A 19,783-nucleotide genomic window follows, 5' to 3' on the forward strand; every position below is an offset into this window, starting at 1 on the left:
CGGTAAAGGCCTTAAAGGTGATAGTGTGGCCGGACACTGGAGCAGGCCTCTCACCCAGCAGGCATGCGGTTGGGGTGTGTGTTAGAAAAATTGTATATATATGTTATCATGCGTTCTCTAATGAGTACTTATTCACAATATTACTGTTCAGTATGCTTGCTGCTTTGCCTTGCTTATTCTTATCTTGTACAACAGAACAGAAGGATTACGGCTGGGTCAGGGGCGAGATGACGGTTGTGTCAAACAAGATGCTGCTGACAGCTCAGCGTCCACCAGAACAGATCGTGAAAACAACACGTCAAACAATGCGTCATGAACCTTCTGATCTTTGTTAAAGAACGACACTTTCTCTTTTTATCTCTCAGAATATCGCTTAAACTGTTTTTCTGATATAGCCATATCTGCACGCAACACTTTGTGCGTTACTTTTTGTTTCTTACGAGACGAAGCCACAATCTCTCTCCCCCCCCCCCCCCCCCTTAAGGGCTAATCGTCTCACACTGTGGGTAGGGCATTCCAAATAAAAAGAGCGAGGAGTGTAAAACAGATTTTTAGTGTATTTCGGGACTGCTGTAAGTCTGATTGCACTCCTCGCGAGAAAAGACTCAACATTCTGCCTCACTGGTTTTGTCTGCTGATCCTTTTGCTGATTCTGAACCTGACAGTGTGTCTGTACTTGTATCATGCAATGTGTGCTTTTGTCTTTCATGTGATGTTTCATGTTCAGTATCTTGTTGGAAGTTTTGGAATTAAGACGTGTTTGAAAAGACAGCTGCGTGTGTTTAATACTGCTACAAAAGAATAAAGACATGGCCCCTTCTTCACCTGAACTAAACTCCATTGAGAACTGGTGGGCCCTTCCTAAACGGGAGATTTACGCTGACGGATAACAATTCCCTGATGGTCTAGTGGTTAGGATGCGTCGCTTTCACCGCCGCGGACTGGGCTCGATTCCCGGTCACGAAACCAGATTTAGACATAGGGCAGCCATAAGGGGGCTCAAGCACAGAGAGTTGCGTCAGGGAGTGCATCTGGCGTAAAAACTGTGCCAAAAACCTCTCATGCCAACCATCAGGAAAAAAACTGCTGTGGCGACCCCACCACACTGAAGGATAACAATACACCTCTGAACAATGTCTGAGAAGCTGTGGTTATTGCTGCACAAACGTTAATCACAAAAAGTTAATCATCAACGGACCTTAAGAACTTAAGAAGCTTACAGACTTCATGGATGGAAGTCGTATAACTGTTATTAAAAAGAATGTTGGCTATATTGGTCACTAATTTTCTTTTAAGAATCGCCTGTATTGTCATTATACTTTACATTATAACAAAATTTGGTTGCAACTCCAAGAGGTGCTTGCAAAGTGCATACAAATGAAACGTAAAATAGACGTAATGTAAAGTCGTATGGTGCAGTAGATATCTCAACAATATAAATAAGAAAAAAATGTGTCACGGAACAGAGACGGGATGACCAAGTGCGCACAATCCTTTATTGAAAAGGGGGAAAGGGGAAGTGGAACGCCGGACTTGCGGTCTGGCGTGGCTGAGCAGCAAAGCACAGCTCGTAGTCGTAGTCGGAGGCAGGCAGGTTGTCGAGACAGGCGGCGATCAGGAGCGTGGTCAAAGGAGGAGCAAGTAGTCGGGGCAGGCGGCGATCAAGGCGTGGTCGGTCAGTTTACACAAGTAGTTGGCAACAGAGCTCGTACAGTGGACAAAAAGGCAGTGGTGTCACGGGCAGGGTCAGTAGGCGAACTGACAACCACTGGCAGAATACACAGAGTTTAAGTAGTGGACCGAACAAGCTGTAGCAGGTGCTGTCAATTTATTGATTGGGGCTTGACTGGAAGTCAGGTGATGCAGGAACGTGAATATATGTGTGAGCAAGGGTTTTCCAATCTGGGAAATATTGCACGTTTAGTTATTGCACTTGAAGATTGTTGCACATTAATATGACGCAATATTGCACATGTTTGTATTGTACTGGAAAATATTGTATGTTTGATCTTACAACAGTTATTTTACTTTGTATTTCAGAGTTCTGTTCAGTACCGTGATGGCTCCGGGGAAGAAGCTATCCTTGGAGCTAATTGTCCGGGTTTTGTGTGACTTATACTGTCGACCTAAGGGTAATGGGTCAAACAGGTGGCTCCTGGGGTGGGATTAATCTTTGATGATGCTGGCTGCTCTGCTGAGGTAGCGGGAGCTGGCAATGTCCTCTAGGCTGGACAGGGAGCAGCCATTCGCTGGGCCATGTCTATCACTCTTTGCAGCACTCTTCTGTCTGCTGCTGTGCACCTCTTGTGCCATGCTGTGATGCCATATGCGAGGATGCTCTCGATGGTGGCTCTGTAGAACAACACCAGCAGCTTCTCCTCCAGATTATTCCTCCTTAGTACCCTCAGGAAGTGGAGTCACTGCTGTGCTTTCTTTACCACCACTGTCGTGTTGGCAGACCAGGAGAGGCTATCGTAGATCTGTACTCCCAGGAACCTTATGAAACTGACCCCTCACAGTCCCCATTGATGTAAAGCGGGGCTGGGTAAGCACTGCCCTTTCTGAAGTCTAGAATTATTTCCTTAGGTTTTGTGGTGTTCAGTGGCAGGTTGTTTGCTTACCACCATACTGTCAGTCGGTTGACCTCATCCCTGTAATCAGACTCTTTTCCTCCTGAGATGAGCCCAACCATGGTGGTATCATCCGCAAACTTTACGATGGAGTTCGAGGGATGGGTCGGCGAGCAGTCGTGAGTATGTAGGGTGCATAAGAGAGGGTTCAACACACAGCCTTGAGGGGAGTCGGTACTAAGTGTGACAGTGGCGAAGAGGAGGGGTCCTAATTTCACAGACTGTGGACTGTCTGTGAGAAAGTTTATCGACTGACAGATGGGGGAGGAGATGCCCAGGTGAATGAGTTTCTGGAACAGGATCTTTGGGATGATGTGGTTGGAAGCTTAGCTGAAGTTGAGGACGAGCATCCTTACATAACTCCCCCTATGCTCCAGATCAGTGGACCCCAACCTTTTTAGCACCACGGACCATTTTATTGTCAGACAATATTTTCACCGGCCGGTGTTTGATGATGTCATGATTTTTGCGATGGAAACTTCTAAAAGTCATTCAAGAAAAAACTAATCAAATCAAATGTCGAAAGTATCAATAAATGAAATAATCATGGACTGCACACTGTTTTCAGAAGTTTTCTGTTGTCTGTTCCGTCCATGTTTGAACTACAATCCCATTTCGGCAAAACAGACCAACCAACCACAATCTTAAACGTCAGCCTATTGTCCTTCCAGCTGATCATACAGCATCATGTCTTCAAAAGTGATCTGAACACCAAGTGGATGTGGTACCTACGCCAACTTATAATATGTGGTGGATAAATACGACAAAATAAAATGATACGACTGGCATAAAATCAATGGTATTATGGAGCCAAAGTAAAGGAGATGCAGGTGTGTCGCAAAAGACTTTACTGAACATACTCGTAATATGAGGAATAGGAAGAACAATGCAAGTGCATTACCACATAAACACCACGTTCGCAACACGTCCTTCAACCCTTAGTTCCATGGGTGAATGCTTTATGTGAACGCCACAGTATAATATAATATAATAATAAACGTGAATCCACTATGCACAGCCTCCTCATAACATTGTGCCAACAACATAACATGATTAATGTTATGTTCACATTGTGGCAGACTTCAGTACCAGGCCTCTCACCCAACAGGCCAGCAGTTAGGGGTGATATACATGTCTTTTGTAATGTCATGTTCTCTTTGTTGCTTTGATGACTTGTCTCTAGCCATAGTTGTTGGCAGTCAGTCATGTAATAAAGATTTGTTCCTCACTTCCGACATGATGTGGCCCCACCACGATGTGAAGCAGACAGATTAATTTTTGCCATTCACGGATGGCTGTAGCGGACCTTCACTAGGAACAGTTGTGCATTTTCTCCATTGGACGCGCTCAAGGCACGGCCGCCTGCTCCGCCATGATTGTCCGCTCACAGGATGATGTTCAGTCAGGCTCAAAACGCAGCATGCGTTCCTGCCCATCCACTCAACGCCGCCCTGAACCTTCCACCCGTGCCTCAGCATGCACCCCCTGAGTCAGGCTTTCAGAGCCTTCAGGGCTGCACGCTACGTTCAGGACCATCCGAGCCAGCCCCCCGGCCCGTCCTCTCTGATCCATCCGCTCCTCAACGTTGCATCCTGAGCCTGGCCCTAGCCGTCAGGATAGCTGCACGCCTTAGTCAGGTCCAGCTTGCCTCGGATTTTCCGGCCAGCTGTGCGTTGGACGCAGGTGACCACCTAAGCCAATGTCTGCAGTGCCTTGTCGGGTTTTCAGGCCAGCACTGCTACATGTGTTAGATGCATGTGATGGCCTGGCCGACGTCTGCCTGTGTGCTGCACCCTCTACCTTAAGACTGCGCCCTCAGTGAGAGATCTACCCTTGCCCTCTTCCTCTGCCAGTGAAACAGAGGAGCTTGGTACTGATACCGACCGGCACTGGTCCCCAGCCCGGGGGTTGGGGACCCATGCTCCAGATGACTGATTCATTGTGGAGTGCTGTGTCGTTGGCATCCTCTGTTAAGCGATTTGGCCTGTACGTGAACTGATGAGTGTCCAGAGTGGGAGGCAGACCGACTCTGATGTGCTGACAAACCAGTCTTTCAAGCATTTCATGACCACTGGTATGAGTGCAACCGACCTGTATTCATTTATGCTCTCCACTACTGGCTCCTTTGGTACTGGGATGATGATGGAGGATTTAAGGCAGGGTGGAATGGTGGCCTGTGACAGAGACAGGTTGGTCGGTCGATCCTCTTGTCCAGGTGAGAGAGACAGCGATGCAGGATGAAGGAGAGTACGGTGTGAGTGTACTCCTGCAGGTCACGGCTGGAAAATAACTCATTACATAAGGGAGAAGCAGTCCTGGAGCTGAGAGAGGGCTCCTTCTCCCTGAGAGAGGGGTTCCTCAAGCCAGGTTTGAATTCCTTTTCGGTGTAGCTTTGTCTATTTCAGCAGGGGGCTGTAGGTAGGAGCGAGGGCCAGGTAAAGATGGTCAGAACCAGCAAGATGGGGAGGGGAGTGACTCTGTATGCATGTTTTATGTTTGAATAAACATGGTCCAAAGTATTTTCCCTTCTGGTGGCACACTTCACGTAATGAAAGCACTTTGGGACCACAGTGTTTAAACACGCGTGGTTAAAGTCCCCAGCAACAATACAGATGCTATCCGCGTGAGCCAGCAGCAGTTTATTTATGCAGGCTAGCAAGATGCTAAGGCCCGTGCTAACGTTAGCACCAAGAGGGATGTAAACAATGACTACCATGAACTCCCTTGGAAAATAAATAGGGCTGCATGAGACTGCCAGAATTTCCAAATCAGGAGAACAGTGAGAATCAATGATCATGCTGCTACAGCACCACTCGCAGTTCACGTAAACACAGAGCCCTCCGCCTCTGCCCTTACCCGAGTCACCGGTTCTGTCTTGCCGATGGAGTGGGCATCCTACTAGCTCGGCCGCAGCGTCGGGGATTAGCGGGTGTAGCCACGTCTCTGTGATGACCATAACACTGCAGTTCCACACAAAACTGTATGCCGCCATCTGTAGCTCCAATTCATCAATTATGTGGATAATGGACCTGGCATTTGAAAGGAAGAGGCTCGGTAATGTATGCTTGTGAGGTTGTTTACGTAGCCTGGTAGCAGGTCCCGACCGGCATCCTTGCTTTTGTTTTCTCTCTCTCCGCCGCCTTCTCGGCTTGCTGGCTGGGTAGGCTGGGAATCCATGGAGAGCCCGGCAGTCTCGTTATGTCCTCTGGGATGTTGTTTCCAGTGGAAGTCGCTCATAACAGCCAAATTGTACCTCTGACTGATGTCTATGAGGTTCTGTCGACAATGGTTTGCTTCACAAAGCACTAAGAATAAAAAAAGTGTGTGTGTATGTGTGTGTGTGTGTGTGTATACGTATATATGTATATATATGTATATTTGTATTTATGTGTATATATATATATATATATATATATATATATATAATATATATATATATATATATATATATATACCGTATTTGCCGGTGTATAAGTCGACTCGGTGTATAAGTCGACCCCCTAAAATTCGACGGAAATTTACGATTTTATGATATATCCTTTGTATAAGTCGAGCTCAATTGTTGCATTATATTCAAAATTCAATCAGAAATATGCGAAATTTATAGACGAAATGTGTTCAAATTCCGGGAGGCCGGGCGCATGCGCAGTGGCCGGAAATAGCTCCAACCGAGCGGATCGGCTGTTTATAAGCACCGCAGAGGAGATCGCGGAGCCTCATTCGACTTCCAGTGGCCGGCGAGCTCGCGCACGCCGCCCGGCACCACCGGGAGGCCGGAAATAGCTCCAAGCCGAGCGGATTGGCACTTTATAAGCACTGCGGAGGAGATCGCGGAGCTTCATTCGACTTCCAGCGGCCAGCGCACTCGCGCACGCCGCCCGGCACCACCGGGAGGCCGTGCACACGCGCCAAGTGGCCGGAAATAGCTCCGGCCGAGCGGATCGGCTCTTTATAAGCACCGCGGAGGAGATCGCAGAGCCTCATTCGACTTCCAGCAGCCGGCGAGCTCGCGCACGCCGCCCGGCACATCCGGGAGGCCGTGCGCACGCGCCAAGTGGCCGGGAATAGCTCCCGCACAGCGGATCGGCTGTTTATAAGCACCGCGGAGGAGATCGCGGAGCCTCATTCGACTTCCAGCAGCCGGCGAGCTCGCGCACGCCGCCCGGCACAGCCGGGAGGCTGTGCACACGTGCCGGGTGGCCGAAAATAGCTCCGGCCGGCGGATCGGCACTTTATAAGCACCGCGGATGAAATCGCGGAGCCTCATTCGACTTCCAGCGGGCCGCGCACTCGCGCACGCCGCCCGATTCAAATTTTCTAAGTGCCAACGGCTCTTGCGCCGTAAAGTGTCCGCCTCGGCTGGTTCCCCGTGTCGGCCACCACAAGTGAAAATTCGGCCTCTTCCCCTGGAAGTCCGGCCAAGTTTGGCGAATATTTTCTAAGTGCCAACGACTCAACCGCCGTAAAGTGTCCGCCTCGGCTGGTTCCTCCGGTTGGCCAGAACAAGTGAAAATTCGGCCTCTTCCCCTGGAAGTCTGGCCAAGTTTGGCGAATATTTTCTAAGTGCCAACGACATTTATTTAAACATGGCGATTGAATGTTTACGTACCGGTAGTTATTGTCGTTGCCTGACGCGCGATGACTCGCACATTCGCTCAATACCCAGTACTTCCCCCTAGCAGTCATCGTCGCTGCCTGGCTTTCGATGTCCGTTATTGAGGTGAGAATATTTGAAATTGTTGCTGAGGATGCGTGTTAATGCGACGAACGCTTTATAATGATTCCGTTTCTCGCTGTTTGATGAGCCTGACGGATGCACACCCACGCACAATGAGATGCATGAGAAACGGCCTTGGTTACCATCACATTTGAAGCGATGAATACGAAGTTAAATTTCATGACTCGGTGTATAAGTCGAGGTCGATTTTTTTCGGTCGATTTTGGATCGAAAAAGGTCGACTAATACACCGGCAAATACGGTACATGTATATATGTATATATGTATACACACATATATATATATGTATATATATATATATATATATATATATATATATATATATATAGTTCTGAAATCAGAGGCGAGTAAAATTGTTCACATATTTAAAAAAAATGAATGGTAACAACAATTGCTAGCAATATCTCTATTTTAAAACTGAAGACAATTTACAGTTTCGTTATTGACACAAGAAGTCGATGCCTAATTTTCATTCGCGGGCCACATAAAATGATGTGGCAGGCCGAATTTATACCCCGGGCCTTGAGTTAAATAAAGTTAAGGTGTCCTTTACAAAGAAATCAGTGGGATGGTGCAGTAACATACATATGTTTCCAGCGGAGTGTATCGTTGAAGTTAATATTATCAGAATCAGAAAACCTTTATTGTCATTGTATTTTTCGGATTATAAATCGCGTCTTTTTCATAGTTTGGGCGGGGGGGCGACTTATACTGAGGAGCGACTTATATGTGATTTTTTTCACAAATTTTCCAAATAAAAAAAATAAAATAAAAAGTGGACCCGCGATGTAGCAAGGGATTACTGTAGTTTGAACTGCAAGTGACGTGTGCGGCGCGGCGGTTGTTTACATAAAGGACAAAGGATTCGGTCACGAGATGACAAAGATGGAGGCGGGGCTCGAAGGCGAGCGTCTGGTGGCCGGGCCTTCGCCCATGGGGCCCGGCCGGGCATAGCCCGAAAAGGAAACGTGGGTCCCCCTTCCCATGGGCTCACCACCTGTGGGAGGGGCCAAAGGGGTCGGGTGCAATGTGTGCTGGGCGGCAGCCAAAGGCAGGGATCTTGGCGGTCTGATCCCCGGCTGCAGAAGCTGGCTCTTGGGACATGGAATGTCACCTCTCTGGCTGGAAAGGAGCCCGAGCTGGTGTGCGAGGCAGAAAAATTCCGACTAGATATAGTCGGACTAGCCTCCACGCACAGTTTGGGTTCCGGTACAAGCCCTCTCGAGAGGGGCTGGACTCTCTTCAACTCTGGAGTTGCCCACGGCGTCGAGCAGGTGTGGGTATACTTATTGCCCCCCGGCTGGGCGCCTGCACATTGGGGTTAACCCCGGTGAACGAGAGGGGAGCCTGCCTCCGCCTTCGGGTGGGGGGACGGGTCCTGACTGTTGTTTGTGTCTATGCACCAAACAGCAGCTCAGAGTACCCACCCTTCTTGGGGTCCCTGGAGGAAGTGCTGGAGAGCGCTCCTTCTGGGGACTCCATCGTTCTACTGGGTGACTTCAATGCTCACGTGGGCAATGACAGTGAGACCTGGAAGGGCGTGATTGGGAGGAACGGCCCCCCCGATCTGAACCCGAGCGGTGTTCTATTGTTGGACTTCTGTGCTCGACATGGATTTTCAATAATGAACACCATGTTCAAGCATAAGGGTGTCCATGTGTGCACTTGGCACCAGGACACCCTAGGCCGCAGTTCGATGATCGACTTTGTAGTCGTGTCATCGGATTTGCGGCCGCATGTTTTGGACACTCGGGTGAAGAGAGGGGCGGAGCTGTCAACTGATCACCACCTGGTGGTGGGTTGGCTCCGATGGTGGGGGAAGATGCCGGTCCGACCTGGCAGACCCAAACACTCTGTGAGGGTCTGCTGGGAACGTCTGGCAGAATCTCCTGTCAGGAAGAGTTTCAACTCCCACCTCCGGCAGAGCTTTTCCCACGTCCCGGGGGAGGCGGGGGACATTGAGTCTGAGTGGACCATGTTCCGCGCCTCCATTGTTGAGGCGGCCGACCGGAGCTGTGGCTGTAAGGTCGTTGGTGCCTGTCGTGGCGGCAATCCCCGAACCCGCTGGTGGACACCGGCGGTAAGGGATGCCGTCAAGCTGAAGAAGGAGTCCTATCGGGCCGTTTTGGCCTGCGGGACTCCGGAGGCAGCTGACAGGTACCGGATGGCCAAGCGGAACGCGGATTCGGCGGTTGCTGGGGCAAAAACCCGGGCGTGGGAGGAGTTTGGTGAGGCCATGGAGAATGACTTTCGGACGGCTTCGAGGAAATTCTGGTCCACCATCCGGCGTCTCAGGAGGGGGAAGCAGTGCAACGTCAACACTGTTTACTCGGGACGTCGTGAGTCGGTGGGGAGAATACTTCGAAGACCTCCTCAATTCCACCTACACGCCTTCCATTGAGGAAGCAGGGCCTGGAGACTCTGAGGCGGATTCTCCAATCTCTGGGGTCGAAGTCACTGAGGTAGTTAAAAAACTCCTCGGTGGCAAGGCCCCGGGGGTGGATGAGATCCGCCCGGTGTTCTTAAAGGCTCTGGATGTTGTGGGGCTGTCATGGCTGACACGCCTCTACAACGTTGCGTGGACATCGGGGACAGTGCCTCTGGATTGGCAGACTGGGGTGGTGGTTCCCCTCTTTAAGAAGGGGGACCGGAGGGTGTGTTCCAATTACAGGGGAATCACACTCCTCAGCCTCCCTGGTAAGGTCTATTCAGGGGTGCTGGAGAGGAGGGTCCGTCGGGAGGTCGAACCTTGGATTCAGGAGGAACAGTGTGGCTTTCGTCCTGGCCGTGGAACAGTGGACCAGCTCTACACCCTCGGCAGGATCCTCGAGGGTGCATGGGAGTTCGCCCAACCAGTCCACATGTGTTTTGTGGACTTGGGGAAGGCGTTCGACCGTGTCCCTCGGGAGGTTCTGTGGAGGGTGCTTCGGGAGTACGGGGTGCCGAGCCAACTGATAAGGGCGGTTCGGTCCCTGTATCACCGATGCCAGAGTCTGGTCCGCATTTCCGGCAGTAAGTCGGATTCGTTCCCAGTGAGGGTTGGACTCCGCCAAGGCTGCCCTTTGTCACCGATTCTGTTCATAATTTTTATGGACAGAATTTCTAGGCGCAGCCGAGGCGTTGAGGGGGTCCGGTTTGGGGACCTCAGCATCGCGTCTCTGCTTTTTGCAGATGACGTGGTGCTGTTGGCTTCTTCAGGCCGTGATCTCCAGCTCTCGCTGGAACGGTTCGCAGCCGAGTGTGAAGCGGTCGGGATGAGGGTCAGCACCTCCAAATCCAAGTCCATGGTCCTCGATCGGAAAAGGGTGGAATGGCCTCTCCGGATTGGGGATGAGATCCTGCCCCAAGTGGAGGAGTTCAAGTATCTTGGAGTCTTGTTCACGAGTGAGGGGAGGATGGAGCGCGAGATCGACAGGCGGATCGGTGCAGCGTCGGCAGTAATGCGGACCCTGTACCGGTCCGTTGTGGTGAAGAGAGAGCTGAGCCAAAAGGCAAAGCTCTCAATTTACCGGTCGATTTACGCTCCTACCCTCACCTATGGTCACGAGCTATGGGTTGTGACCGAAAGAACGAGATCCCGGATACAAGCGGCCGAAATGAGTTTTCCCCGCAGGATGTCCGGGCTCTCCCTTAGCGATAGGGTGAGGAGCTCGGTCATCCGGGAGAGACTCGGAGTAGAGTCGCTACTCCTCCACGTTGAGAGGAGCCAGATGAGGTGGCTCGGGCATCTTATCAGGATGCCTCCTGGACGCCTCCCTGGGGAGGTGTTCCGGGCATGTCCCACCGGTAGGAGACCCCGGGGACGACCCAGGACGCGCTGGAGAGACTATGTCTCTCAGCTGGCCTGGGAACGCCTTGGGATCCCCCGGGATGAGCTGGATGAAGTGGCTGGGGAGAGGGAAGTCTGGGAGTCCCTCCTAAAGCTGCTGCCCCCGCGACCCGACTCCGGATAAGCGGAAGAAGATGGATGGATGGAAGGATGGATGACAAAGATGACGAAGGGCCGTACTATCATTAGCGGCTTTATTTGTAAGTGACACGGAGGATGAAGAGTTTGAAAGATTTAATGATTTGGAGTGACACAGAAGGTTTGAAAAACTATTATAGCTTTTACACACGCCCGGTCCTACTCTACGGAGCTCTCTTTCACCTCCGTGGATGGAAGTCGGGGGCCGGCGCTCGGCCGGGTGGCTGTCCGGGGACAGTGGATGGAGTTCGGACATGGCTTCTATGCACGCCCGGTCCTATTCTATAGAGCTCTCTTCCACCTCCGTGGCTGGAATTGCCACCTTCGGGGATGGAAGTCCACGCCGCCATACGCCTGGAAGTCGACGCCGGTGCTTGGGGCCGTGTGGCGGTGAACTATTTATGTTATAGTTATTTTGATATATTTTATTTCGTGTAGCAACTTTTATATATTTTTATCGTTACAGTTCAGTAGTTGTTGGCTCGTTGAACTCTTGTTTTGTTAAATAAAAAGCCGTTTACCAAACCCACGTCTTTCCTGGTACTTTGTTAACGCTACAATATTGTTATATACTAGATCTGTGGAATAACGATCTAGTATATTGACAAAGGACGAGGAATTTGATCGATGGATTTAATTAATTAATTTATTTATTTATTTTGTGAATGCAAAGTTCCTAAGCCAAGCAGTTGCCTCCTGGTCTGCTGTATGGAGGCTGACTAACCCTCCTTTAAATCTGTGGAGAGGACAAACTTCTATGATGTGTTCCATGGTTTGCTCCTCTCCACAAACACGCAGTGGGGTGGGGCTACTGCCCCATTTGTGAAGGCTGGCCAAGCAGGGGCCATGTCCAGTCCTGAAACGATTGAGTGTGGACCACTGGCTTCTTGAGAGGTTGGTGCCAGGAACCTGATGGTTGGGGGCTGGCACCAAGTGTTTGTTTGGGACCTTCTTGGACTCCCATTCCATTTTCCAAGCCAACTGGATGGTGAAGTCGATTGGCAGGGTGTTCTTCCAGATTGGTCGTCTGGACGGGAGTCGAGCAGTGGGTGGGTTGTAGATGTCTGTATAGATCGGTAGATGGGAAGAGTCTTTGATCTTTTGAAGCATCTTATGAGTGGCTGCTTCTCGCCGGATATTGGGGATGTTTGATGTTTGATAGGATAGGAAGCCAGGGGAGTGGTGTTGAGCGGACAGTCCCGGTTATGGTCCTCATGGTTGTGTTGAGCTGGATGTCCACATAGTGAGTGTCGGTGGACCTTGACCAGACAGGGGCACAATATTCAGCTGCAGAGTATGCAAGGGCCAGTGCCGAGGTGCGCAGTGTGGATGCTACTGCCCCCCATTTCACACCAGCGAGTTTGCAGAGCAGGTTGTTCCTTGATTTAACTTTGGCTGCCGTCCCCTTTAGGTGTTCCTTAAAAGATAGGGTCCGGTCAATGGTCACTCCAAGGTAGGTTGGGTTGGAGGCGTGCTTCAGCTTGAGTCCACCCAGGTAGATGCTTGGTTCTCTGGCAGCTTTTGCGTTATGGAGATGGAATACGCTGGATACAGTGTTTGCTGGGCTTGGCTTTAGGCGGCAGGTTTTACAGTACTGGTCCAGTTTGACAAGATCTTCTATGAGCACCCGTTCCAGTTGGTCGAAGTCTGGTGCTTGAAATGCCAGACAGATGTCATCTGCATAGATGAATTTCCGGGATTTGGAGGTGGGTAGGTCATTTATGTAGAGGTTGAACAACGTTGGAGCTAGGACTGAGCCTTGTGGTAGCCCGTTTGCCTGTCTTCTCCGTGCAGTCGTGTTCTGACCGAGGTGAACTCTGAACCTTCTGTTTGTCAGCAGAGTTTGTATTATTGCCGTTGCCCAGGCAGGGAGCGCTTTTGTGAGTTTGAGTAGGAGGCCTTTGTGCCAGACAGTATCATGGGTGGCTGTGAGATCGAGGAACACAGTCCCTGTCTTCAGTCTGCTCTCGAAACCATTTTCAGTGAAGGTGGATAGGGCCAGTACTTGTTCTCCTGTGCTGCGGCCCTTGCGGAAACCTGCCTGATCCACACAAAGAAGTTCCTCTACTCCTGGCGAAATACGTTGTAAAAGTAGTCGTTCCAAGATTTTGAAAGGAACGCTGAGTAGGGAGATTGGGCGGTAGCTAGCTGGCAGTTTGTGGTCTTTGCCAGGTTTTGGTATGGCAATAACTTTTGCTGTCCGCCATTTCTTCGGGATCGAGTTTGTTTTTACAATCCTAGTGTAGAATCGTGTCAGCCAGGTTTGGGCTCGGGGGCCGAGGTGTTTCATGAACTCTGGAGAGATGTTATATCCTGCTGCCTTTCCACATTTCAGGCCCTGCAGGACTTTCTCCAGTTCGGCAACTTCGATGGATTTAATGATTTGGAGTGACACAGATGGTTTGATAATATTGTTGTTTATATGATAGTTATTTGATATATACTTTATATATCGTTATATGGGTCTGTGGAATATTTCAACATCAGCGGCGCGGCGCATACGCGGCATCGTTTCCATAAAGGACGATTGATGGATTTAATGAATTGGATTGACACAGATGGTTTGATAAACGTGTTATTTATGTAATAGTTAGTTGAATAACTCTGAATGTTACGTCAGGGCCGTTCTCAGCTCTTCATTTGTGTTTATGTCACGTTAGCATACCTATTGTTTAGCCTGTTGTTGCTCGTTCATGTCTATTCTTGGTGTTTTGTCGAATACATTTCCCCCAAAATGCGACTTATACTCCGGAGCAACTTAGAAATGTTTTTTTTTTTTTCACTTTATTGTGCATTTTATGGCTAATGTGACGTATATTCCGGAGCAACTTTTAGTCCAAAAAATACGGTTGAGGTAAGGTTGAGGTAAGGTTCCAGGGTTAGGAGAAGGCAGTAATTTTTTTGCTCAGGGCTCTGGGTAAGAGTGTTACACAGATGTGCGTCATACACTGTTGGATGTGGCTCGATGAGACATAGCCGCACAAACCTAAAGCGTCCACATGGGTGACTCAGACTCAGAGAGCCAGAGGTAGGATTAAAAAATGTGTGAAAGGCTTCAAAATAAGCGGTTTCTTATTGCTATTTTAGTGTCAAATTCAATGTTTTGAGCTTCAATAGTAAATACTGAACATCAAAAACTGAGACTTAATAGCCAACCGTCAAAAGTAAAGATATGTATTCAGAGCCATTCTCACATTCACTTGATAGAACCAGCACATAAGTGCCAATTACTAATTGTGTATGAGTCATTGACTGAATGAGCCAAGAATTCACAGAGGAGAAGGAAAAGGGAAGAAAATAGGAGAGAGCAGGAAAAATCTAAATTATCTGGACATGCAGCTGCTCAAAGCATAGGCACCTTTTTCACGTGTTTCTCATTGTTTTTCTCAAAAGGTAAGGTTATTTGGGTGCTTTTTTTTCAAAAAAAGTTTTTTTGTAATCCAACCTTTGTTGAGTACTTAAAGTAATCAGCTGATCGAAAGAAGACACATCACAGTGCTGAGCTGACAACCTCTACAGAAGGCGGCAGAGCACACCATGACTAGTCAGATAAATGCAAAATTGTTTGAATTTTCTAATTGTCTTAATCAAAGAAAAGAAAAACAATTGTTAAATAAATGAATATCTTTTTAAAATTAATACAATTTTTAAATTTACAACGCAGCAGAGTTGGAAGGAGGAAGAATTGGAGCATAATTTGTTGTTGTTTTCAAGTTCAATAAATGTATCATACACTGTTTTATCAGGGCCGTGTAAGGTTACAATTTTAGTTGTGCATAAAAATTGTTACAAATCGAATCTCCACTTTACCTTGGTATATTATCATCAATAGTGGCACAGCCATAGAGGAATACAATTACTCCAACAATGGCAGCAGGGATTAACATCTGTGTGTAGACTCCAAGCCAGGCAAAGTACAGTCCAACCTTCTCACCAAAATATTTCCTGTGGGCAAAAAAAGAATATTAAGTAAAATAATAATAAACAAACGACAAATTCATAATTTACTAATGGTTTGTATTATAATACAGTAGAACCCCGGATCTCAACCGCCTCGGTACTCAACAAATTCAACGTGAAATCTCGGGAAATCTTTGCCTCTGATCTCGAACAAAGCTTTGGAATCTGACGTTAGTTGGAGTTGTTGTTTTGCAGGTTCTAAATCGTTGTCACGCTCAACTGTGGGCTGAACAATGCACTCACAAGACCACAGGGGTTCGCGCTGAAGAGTTGACACAATAACAACTGTGTAAAAAGACAGCTACTGTGTAAAAAATGGCCATCCTTTAGTTCACATTGATTCACTTTCAGGACATTATTTCCGGGAATTTGGCTCTTCTACCATGGGTAAACGTGTTTCGTGTTTAAATAGTGTTGTTGTGGTATGTTTAATTTATTTAGAGTTCGTTACACCTAAATCACGATTTTACACGCTTTGGCGTCCAGAATTTGGGAATCGCGTTAATCCCAAAAGCGTGATGTATAAATCTTGTTTTTTTTGGAAAGCCTTTTTTTTAGGCAGCCGAAGAGGTCCCATGTTGCGTTAATTTATGTCAGCCATGTTGTTGAGCAGCTGAACTGATAATGTTTGCTGCACACACATCGATGTCTTTTGACATTGTATTAAAAAAGAAGCAATGCGCAGATGACATTATCAGGCATCATTTTGATGCTATGTGAATTGGATGGAAGAGAGAAGAAAGCAGCCACTTATTCTACTACTGTGTCCGGCCATGCTCTTTCACTTCTGAGTGACTCTGTGGATGGGTGCTTCCGTGAGCTTCCTCCTTTCCGAATTAAAAACAATCCTAGCTATCCTCCTAGCTATCCGTAAACTGTATTAAAGCAGTCATAAAGATCAAACAATGACTTCTTATTATCTAACGCCTTTAAATTGGTCACAGGTATCAAATCATTAGTGCTAAGATTTACGCGCTACTCATTTAGCTTCGTACGGTCCTTATGTCGTGCATTTAAAATACTACTTGAAAATGTATTTATGACAAAACAAAATTGAGGTCCATGACCAAAGAGCCTTAGACAGAAAGTCGGGTAAGATCAAATCAAGTAAAATCGAGATTTAGGTGCATTTGTCTTTTAAATGTCGGACGTGTCAAGCACCGCATATGGACCGCGTAAGGCTGTGCACCAAGTTTTTACTGTACTGTATTTTCAGGTTTTTTCGTGGTTTTATGTACTAGTTTAGACAAGATTAGAGAAATTGCTACGGCACTTGACAGCTTCACTTCTCAACACTCCTTCTGTTCTACTGTACAAACGTTGACACTGCAATAGTAAACTCTGATTTAAGTTAGAAACTAATATTGATTTTCAGACAAACTTGTTTCTGTTTTCAAAGGAGAGACACGAAACACAAAGGATTGAATTCCACTGACCATTGTAAAATGTATGTTTCCTCAATTTTCTATTTGTGCAACAAATTGGAAAATGAGTCATTTTTGTTTGTTTGTTTTCATTTTGGTTTTTGGAAAATATTAAGACGTCATTATCATCTTTTGCAGTTTTGAAAACAAAGAACGATGGTTTGTAATGTTACTTGAGTCGTGTTTAGCACTGCTCCATTCTGGGAAAAAAAAAATAACCACGACAATACATAAATAAGAAAGCAAATGCACACTGGCATCTTTGATCTGATGTGCCTGTAAAGATTTCAGGTGCAAACTGTTTACCAGATGATTTCTACCTTATTTTAACCGCACAATGAATCTCACCTAATTAGTCCAATGGGCTGGTACTTGTAGAAGACACTATAGCTGGCCCATTCCTCATATAGTGTCTGGGAAGAGAAACAGTCAGTGAGCATTCCAACTATTTGGAAAATAAACATAATTATGCACTAAATTAACTTGACAATTGAAACAGTCACTTAAGCAATTTTACAATACCTGCTGACCAATGGTAATTAAATTCAGTCTTTTAAACCTACTGACTGTTGAGAAATATGGTAATTTCTGGACTATAAGCCGCACCTGACGATATGGACCAGGGTTTTTTGAAGGGAAGGAAGTTGGCGAACAAAGACACAGGCGGACCCACGGACAGCAGACAGGAAGTCCACTAGGACTCTGGAACAGATTCTGACTGTGAGCCTCCACACACAACCAGAGGAAATGGACGAGCGGGACAGGAACACTCGGCGCGGACACGGACGGAAAGCAACAGTAGACACCGACAGGGAGAAACACACGGGAGGGTTTAAATACATGAGGGAGCAGGTGACAAGACATTACGGTGATGAAAGGGGTGTGGCTGAGGGAAGTTGCAGGCTGAGCGTCCATTGGCACGGCACGTGACAAATGTAGAGATGAAACAGTCTTCATCTCTTCGGCTTGATCAGATTCGTTGATATTTTGCATTATATGAAAATTTTGTGATTGGTCGTAATATCCTAAATCCGTCGATCGATCTATGACAAATTTATCTGCTCCAAGAACTAAAACGTGATAGCTGCAGTGTTTCCCACGTTTACCCGGTGCAGACCAGTGTTTGGCGTAATGCCGTACAAAAGTTACGCAGCACAGTAATATATTACACCTAAGCAGTAACAAAGTAATATAATGAGATACGTACTATATCTTATGTTTTCTTAATATTTTTAGAGTTACTGAATCTCATAACACGTTACAAATGCAGGCACAACTCAAAATTGATTATTATATTTTAACAGGACTAAGATGTCCCAGCAGTCTTTGAGTTGTATGCCGGGTACACCCTGAAACGATCGTACACATAGACAACCAACCATTGACACTCATAAGCACCTTTTGCATATTCTATATTAACCCTGTGCCTAAGTGGGTTTTCTACAGGTGCTCCTGTTTCCTCCCACATTCCAAAAACATGCATAGTTGGCCAATTGACCACTTCAAATTTTCTGCAGGTGTGAGTGCAAATGGCCGCTACTGCCCGAAGTTAGCTGGTATAGGCTCCAGCACGCCCGTGACCCTCGTGAGGATATGTTGTGGTTCAGGATTTGATTTGATTTGATTGATATCTTTATTTCGAACATCCAAAACAAAAATGAAAAAACAAAACAAATCACACTCTAAAGTGCCAGATATAAGTCCATACAACAAACAAACTAAATATAAACCAACAAACAAAAAAAAATACATGAATAAATAATAATAATAATAATACATCCATCCATCCATTTTCTGAACCGCGTAGTCCCCACGGGGGTCGCGGGCGTGCTGGAGCCTATCCCAGCCGTCATCGGGCAGTAGGCGGGGGACACCCTGAACTGGTTGCCAGCCAATCGCAGGGCACACAGAGACAGACAACCAATCGCACTCACACTCACACCTAGGGACAATTTGGAGTCTTCAATCGGCGTACCAAGCATGTTTTTGGAATGTGGGAGGAAACCGGAGTGCCCGGAGAAAACCCACGCGGGCCCGGGGAGAACATGCAAACTCCACACAGGGAGGGCCGGAGGTGGAATCGAACCCGCACCCTCCTAACTGTGAGGCGGACGTGCTACCCAGTGCGTCACCGAGCCGCCCATAATAATACATAAGTAAATAAATCAATAAAGAATGCTCAAAAAGGAGTAGGAAGAAGCATAGCTTTTTAGATTCCTACCCCTTTCTCACTTTATCCATTAAACCAATGATTCAACATATATTGTAATTCTACAACAGAACACAAGTAGATACACTTTCACACTTATTTTTTCTGTTTCATTTTAACTTGTGTGTAGCCCTTTGGCACTTTTAGCCTTTGTACCCGCTAAACAACATATTTTTGTACATTCTTTTAAACTGGTGGATATTTGGACTTTGCTTGAGTTCCTCACTTAGATTGTTCCATAGTTTGACTCCAGTTATAGTGATGCAGAAACTTTTTAAGGTTGTTCTTATGTTTAAGATTTTGAAGTTGTGATTCCCCCTTAACTTATAACCTCCCTCCCGATTCCTAAATAAGTTTTGGATATTTTCTGGTAGTTGTTTTGCTTTTGCCCTATACATGATGATTGCTGTTTGGTAAGATACTATGTCAGTGAATTTCAATAGTTTGGATTGTATGAAAAGTGGATTTGTGTGTTCCAAGTAGTTGACTTTATGAATAGTCCTTATTGCTCTTTTCTGCAGAATGATAAGTGGCTGTAGTGAAGTTTTATAAGTATTCCCCCAAACCTCAGCACAGTAATGCAAATAGGGCAAGACAAGAGAACAATAAAGTGTACGAAGTGAATGATAATCCAGTAATTCTTTTGCTTTGTATATGATTGCCATGCTTCTTGAAATTTTAGACTTTACGTTTTTGATGTGTGGCTTCCAACTCAGCCTGTCATCTATTATAACCCCAAGAAATTTGTTTTCCTGCACTCTTTCAATTTCAGTCCCATCTATTTCTATTCGTATCTTTATGTTCGCTTTGCCAAATACCATAAAATTGGTCTTACTTACATTTAATTATAATTTG

General features: G+C 46.8%; 1 protein-coding gene across 13 annotated transcripts in view; it reads right to left on the bottom strand.

Moving 5' to 3' along the window:
• ano1a (anoctamin 1, calcium activated chloride channel a) overlaps positions 1-19,783 on the bottom strand; it is a 199,174-nt gene that overhangs the window by 118,476 nt on the left and 60,915 nt on the right. For 9 of the 13 annotated variants that reach the window (XR_011086715.1, XM_068650430.1, XM_068650431.1 and 6 more), the window contains 3 exons: positions 17,326-17,421; positions 17,068-17,132; positions 15,146-15,280 (listed from right to left, as the gene is read on the bottom strand). Coding sequence is in view for 12 of the 13 variants with exons in the window: in XM_068650430.1 (XP_068506531.1) it covers positions 15,146-15,280; positions 17,068-17,132; positions 17,326-17,421 (296 nt within the window). In the remaining variant the exon portion in view is untranslated. The remainder of the gene's footprint in view (positions 1-15,145; positions 15,281-17,067; positions 17,133-17,325; positions 17,422-19,783) is intronic. The other 4 variants (XM_068650433.1, XM_068650432.1, XM_049717415.2 and 1 more) reach the window with 1 other exon arrangement.

The sequence above is a fragment of the Syngnathus scovelli genome, chromosome 4 (assembly GCF_024217435.2).
Source record: "Syngnathus scovelli strain Florida chromosome 4, RoL_Ssco_1.2, whole genome shotgun sequence".
NCBI classification, from domain to species: Eukaryota; Metazoa; Chordata; class Actinopteri; order Syngnathiformes; family Syngnathidae; genus Syngnathus; species Syngnathus scovelli.